Source organism: Sander vitreus, chromosome 7 (genome assembly GCF_031162955.1).
Source record: "Sander vitreus isolate 19-12246 chromosome 7, sanVit1, whole genome shotgun sequence".
Taxonomy (NCBI): domain Eukaryota; kingdom Metazoa; phylum Chordata; class Actinopteri; order Perciformes; family Percidae; genus Sander; species Sander vitreus.
This window is the reverse complement of record NC_135861.1, coordinates 3,751,558-3,757,386: the sequence shown is the minus strand read 5'-3', so window position 1 is coordinate 3,757,386 and position 5,829 is coordinate 3,751,558. Positions and strand designations below refer to the sequence as shown.

The following is a 5,829-nucleotide window of genomic DNA, read 5'->3' as shown; positions in this document are numbered from 1 at the left end:
AAACTGTTAAAGTGCTCATATTATGCTTTTTGGCTTTTTCCTTTTCCTTGATTGTGTTGTATATCTTTTTTTGTGCATGTAATAGGTTTACAAAGTGAAAAAGCCCAAAGTCCCCACCAAAGGGACTTACCATCTCCAACAGAAAACACTGTTCACAAACTGCTCCAAACAGCTCTATTATAGTCCAGCCTTTACTTCCGTGACGAACAGGCGTCACTTTGTAACACGTTATAATGCTCGCCTAGCTGCTAGCGTGGCACCCCCTCATACTCTGCTTCTGACTGGCTAGTAGTCCTTACCTAGCTACTGCGCATGTGCGACTCCCAACAAAGATGGAACAGAAGTGAGATGTCTCACTCTGTAGCTAAAACAGAGAGCTCAACACACAGGGTGAAAAGAGGAGCTGCAGCAATGTGCAGTACAACAAAAATATGGTGTTTTTTGAAAATTAAACCATGTAAACCTGTTCTGATATCAGAATAGGTTTACATGGTTTAATTTTACAATTATGAACCTGAAAATGAATATAATGTGATGTATCCACTTTGCCTCATATAGTTCAACTTTTTCAAGATTTGCCACAATGCATTTCATTAGCCCCTTTGTTGCTGTCCTTTTGAAAACTATGTATCTCCAAATGTTCGCTTCTTGAAAGGGTGGGGGGTGGACAGGCTTCCCAACAGGCAGGAATATTTTAAAAGGCAATTGCAACTACATTGTGCGTCTGCCCTATTTCTGATACCGTGGCGGCAGATATTTTGGCGTGGCGGGCCGCCATTTCCAAATCAACATGGAGGAAACACTGCAATAAAGTAACCCTAAAAGTCATAAAATAAAAATAAAACATATTATAGTATAACCATAACAAAGTATCATCACCACATCCCTGTTCGATTCTGGCCGGGGACCTTTGTTGCATGTCAACCCCCTGTCCCTTACATTTCCTGTCTGTGTGTCTACTATGACAATGCAAAAATGCCCAAAACATATCCAAAGAAAAGATGTTCTTGCATTACCAGGGCCTTTTACAGGACTCCACCTCTTTTATTAATTTAGGCTTTTGGATCCTAAGTTCATATGTAATATGCTCCATCTCATAAAGGAACATTTAAACATAGTTTATATGTAAAATTGCAAATCACGGGATAAAAAAAAGGAAGATGTGTTCGGAGTTTTGCCGACCGGATACGGCAAAAGTTTAATCTCTCAACTAGTTCCGCTACCTTCTTTGTTGCTCTGCTTGGTTGTAGAGCTATCCTATTGGGTGCAGAGAGAATTTGAAAGACAACCATTTATCCCGCCCCTCGGATTGAGCCCTGCCAATGGTGAGCTCCCAGACCCAACATCCGGATGTGGGTCTGGCTTGTCAGGCTGAGGAAATGCGTGTGGTTTGTTTGTTTCTCCAGGCCGGATGGTGCTGTTCCAGGGGACGTCTTGGTTCTGACTAAACCTCTGGGGACGCAGGTGGCTGTGAATGCTCACCAATGGCTCGATCAGGTCGGCCACTCGACTCCACTCTCACATGAACATTATTATTATTGACACGTTTCTGTGCTTGCACTTCTCCCCCCATTATGTGCCCCTTACTGTCTCTCTGTTTATGTCTCACCAGACTGAAAGGTGGAACAAGATCAAATTAGTCGTCACCAAAGAGGAAGTAAAAGAGGCCTATCAGGAAGCCATGTTCTCCATGGCAACGCTAAACCGCACGGGTAAACTACACCTGTGTCATTATGCTCTGAAGTTCTGCAATCACTCAGTCTTAATTTGTATAGCACTTTTCACACGAAAGCCATGTAACACAAAGTGCTTCAAATTATAAAAATAAAGACAGTGTCTCTCACACACACACACACACACACACACACACACCATTGATCTGAATTTACTCTGAGTCTTATAGTCTTTAATTTACTTGTGTGGGGGGTGGGAAGACATATTGATTGAGCATTAACTGGCCTACTCTTTAGATGGTTTTGGCCCAGTTAAAGTAGAAATCTTTCCGTGACTTTTTGCAGTTGTGATTTAAAGTTCATGAAGTTAATGTGTGTCTCCAGCGGCAGGCCTAATGCACAAGTTCCAGGCTCACGCCGCCACAGACGTGACTGGTTTTGGGTTGTTGGGACACGCCAACAACCTGGCGGCACAGCAACGAAACGAGGTGGCCTTCGTCATCCACAACCTGCCAATCATAGCCAAGATGGCTGCCATCAGCAAAGCCTGTGGGAACATATTCAACCTGGTTCAGGGCAAGTCAGCAGAGACTTCTGGTACGAAAACTGAGATTACCCCACAATAAATGTTTTCTTCTGTCTGTGTGTCTGTGAATAAACGTAGTAGGGCTGGACCCGAATATTCGACTGTTTTGGATATCCGTTCGTTGGGTAGGTTTTTCGATTTTTTTTTCAATTTTGGGATTCGAATATTTTTAATGAATATTTAATGAAGGTAGAAATAGTACAGCCGTGCGTAATCCCGCTGCACTCTGCTGAGGTCTGGCACTGGCCGGCTAAATCCTGATCGGAAGCTTCAAATATTCGCTATTAATTTAGTACCGAAGCAACAAATGGTATTTGGTGCAGCCCTAGAATGCAGACTGTAAACCTGCAGTAAGGGGTGGTGGGATTGAAAGTGATATCATCCAAAAATCTAAATATTCAGCTTTTTGGTGGAGCTCTGAAGAAGGTGATAGTGCAACATGGGTCTAGCCATAATTCGGTGAGATTACTGTTTGAGAATATATATTGTATGTTGACCTAAAATCCATCTTCCTCCCCTTCCCGCCAGGTGGGCTGCTGATGTGTCTGCCCAGAGAGCAGGCGGCCAAGTTTTGCTCAGAGATGAAGAGCCAGAGCTCCGGAGCTGGAGGTCAGGGGGCGGCGGGCGGAGCGTGGATAATCGGAATCGTAGAGAAAGGCGACCGCCGCGCTCGAATCATCGACAAGCCACGTATCATCGAGGTTCCACCACGAGGAACCCAGGCAGCGAATCAGGACAACAACTCCACCAGCCCTGCTCCTAGCACCAATTTGTCATAGACACTGCTGCCCCTCTGTGTGTGTGTGTGTGTGTGTGTGTGTGTGTGTGTGTGTGTGTGGGGTGCTGTCCATCTCATCTCCCTTTTCAGTCAAAATGCTGAGAGCACACAGACGAAAATCACTGTCATCTTTTCCAGCGGGAGAGGGGATGGACAGCATCCACTTTTATTTATCCATCTTTGGAAAGAGCTACTGAAAGGAGGCCTACCTTTCACCGTCTTGGAATGAAATGTAAATTCAGGGTAAGGCAAGTTTATTTATATGGCACATTTTAGCAACAAGGCAATTCAAAGAGCTGTACGTAAAACACCAAAACATTAAGACAAAGTCCAAAAGAAATGCACTACAAAAGGCCATTTAAAAACAGTCCAAGAGTATAGAAAATAAAAGCAAGCTAAAATAGAATAAGATATATGTTGTGCAAAAAAAAAAAACTAAACCCTGCTTCTTCATGTTTAGTTTTGACTCTGGGGACAAAAAGCAGACCTGTCCCAAATGTTCATAATGTAGCAGAAGATCAGGAATGCCTTTTAGTGCTCTTTTTTTGACTGAAAGTAGTATACTGTAGTACCTCGCCTCTTCTTAATTAGATCTGCATTCCCTGCCTTTCCTTTTTCCCTTTCGCAATCCATATAGACGACTGATTTATATAATTGATCTGAATGTAAAAAGGACTTTCAATTCTAAAGAGAAAACATTCCAGTTCTTGGCAGTAAATGAGGAATATTTAGTGTAAATGTGTGTGTGTTTGAGTATTTTATCATTCGCCTGGGGTGCTTTGCTGTGCGGAAGTGGACCAGAGGGTTTTTTGGTGATTTTTCTTTTGGAAGTGGATGATGTTAATGTTAGTGAATGTATCATGTGGAAACGAAACACGGTTTATCGGTCCTGGCATCTGGCTCTGCCCACACGGCTCGGAGGAAGGCTTGAGCAGCTTTCTTTGGACCAGCTGGGTGGTGTTCAGAATGTCCGTCTGTGTCAGCTGATTGGCTGTCCAGCAACAAGTCCCTCCCACCCTTCCTTTTTATGAAGCTCTGCCTTTAAACCCCAGGCAACGGGGGCAGGTGGAGTGGATGTTTGCCTTTGGATTGGGGTCGGACTAAGACTGCTGGAGGTCTAAAGCTGTCTGTTCTTTGTAGATGTTCTGCTTTTCACTAAATCAATAAACCATTATCATCAACTCACACTGACTACTGTTTGGGTGTTATGTGAAAATAGTGTGAACAAATGTCAATTATATGTTGGAGCCTGGCTAAAGACAGGCAGCAGTACAACGACACATACAGTACATACAACCACAAAATACACAAAAACACTCTAAACATAAAACAGCAAATCCTTCAAAGTGAACCACAATCCTAAACACATCAGGCAAAACATCTGCAGCCAGATGTGGCTGCCTCCAAGTCAATCATCATCCTCTTAAAAGCGACCAATGAGACCAGCTCAGTAAGTTTCATGGATTTCTGTAACTTGTTCCATGTAAAGGGAGCAGCAAACTTAAAGGCCTTTTTCCCCAGCTCAGTTCTAACCTTTGGAACAGACAGAAGGAACGAAGATTGTAAGTCCCGATACTATTTACACTGATATAGGTCAGAAGGTAGGATGGAAGGAGACCTAAAGCCTTGTATATGAAGGTATGACAGTGTTGAAGTCTCTGTGTTGATGGAGAAGGCCATCCAACACGTTCATACAGTTCACAATGGTGAGTGAGGGCTTTCATACCAGTGATGAACCTCAGAGCTCCATGGTATGCAGTGTCCAGTGCATGTAAACATTGAGATGAAGCATGCATGTATAAAACATCACCATAGTCAAGTACAGACATAAAAGTGGCAGCGACCAGCCTCTTTCTAGATCCGAACGAAAGGCAGGATACCCTAGTTTAAGTTTTAATATTTTTGCTAGCTGCTGAATATGAAGGATAAAAGAAAGAGATTGATCGATTAAAATACCAAGATATCTGTACTTAGAAACACATTCAATGTTCGTACCCTGGGAAGGGAGGATTGAAGGCAGATTTGATTTAGATTTCGAATTTGAAAAAAGCATGACTTTTCTGAAATTGAGTTTTACACCCCTGCTCTAAACCGTCTTGTTAACTCTTGTGTTGTCTTCCGGTTCACCACGCACTTGTTGTCCTTCTGGGTCAAAATTAACACTTTTTTTTTTTTTATTATTATTTTATTTTTTTTACAGTTTTAAAAAAAATATTTGTAACACATTTCCTGACGTTTTTGTCCCTTTTCTAAAGCACGTTTTTGTCACTTTTTTTTCGACGTTTTCGATGCTATTTTGTCACTAACACCAACTTATTACAACTAGTTTTACACTTATTTTTTGGAATACATGGTCAATACAGTTCATTTATAGGAAATTATACCTAACTCTGAAATGATGAATTATTTTGACTAATAGAGGAACCTATATTGATAGATAATCACAGACGTGTATCTCAAAGTTTAGTCAGGTTTTAAATCCATTGAATCCATTTGGGTATTCAATCCATTACAAATTGAATACCCAAAAATTCAATGAAAGTAGTGATCAAGTACTTGGAATTGTACTTAACGTTTTTGGGTAATTTGGTTAAAAAAATAAACCCATATTTCTGATATGGAAGTTTTGAGAACGGGTCAAATTTGACCCGAGGACAACATGAGGTTGTGTTAAACGGTAGAATGTTATTCCTACATCAACCAGCAGAGAGCAGCATCCGATAAAAAAGAGAGAGAAAGAAAGCAGAAGAAGAACTGCGGAAGTGTGCACGGGTAAACAATCGAGTCATCGA

General features: G+C 41.8%; 1 protein-coding gene across 1 annotated transcript in view; it reads left to right on the top strand.

Annotated features, from left to right (window-relative positions):
* sephs3 (selenophosphate synthetase 3) overlaps positions 1–3,503 on the top strand; it is a 6,741-nt gene extending 3,238 nt beyond the window's left edge. Inside the window, exons 5-8 of the mRNA XM_078254232.1 lie at positions 1,407–1,497; positions 1,613–1,712; positions 2,058–2,270; positions 2,788–3,503. Of these exons, the coding sequence (XP_078110358.1) occupies positions 1,407–1,497; positions 1,613–1,712; positions 2,058–2,270; positions 2,788–3,038 (655 nt within the window). The 3' untranslated portion in view covers positions 3,039–3,503. The remainder of the gene's footprint in view (positions 1–1,406; positions 1,498–1,612; positions 1,713–2,057; positions 2,271–2,787) is intronic.
* Positions 3,504–5,829: the final 2,326 nt, after the last annotated feature.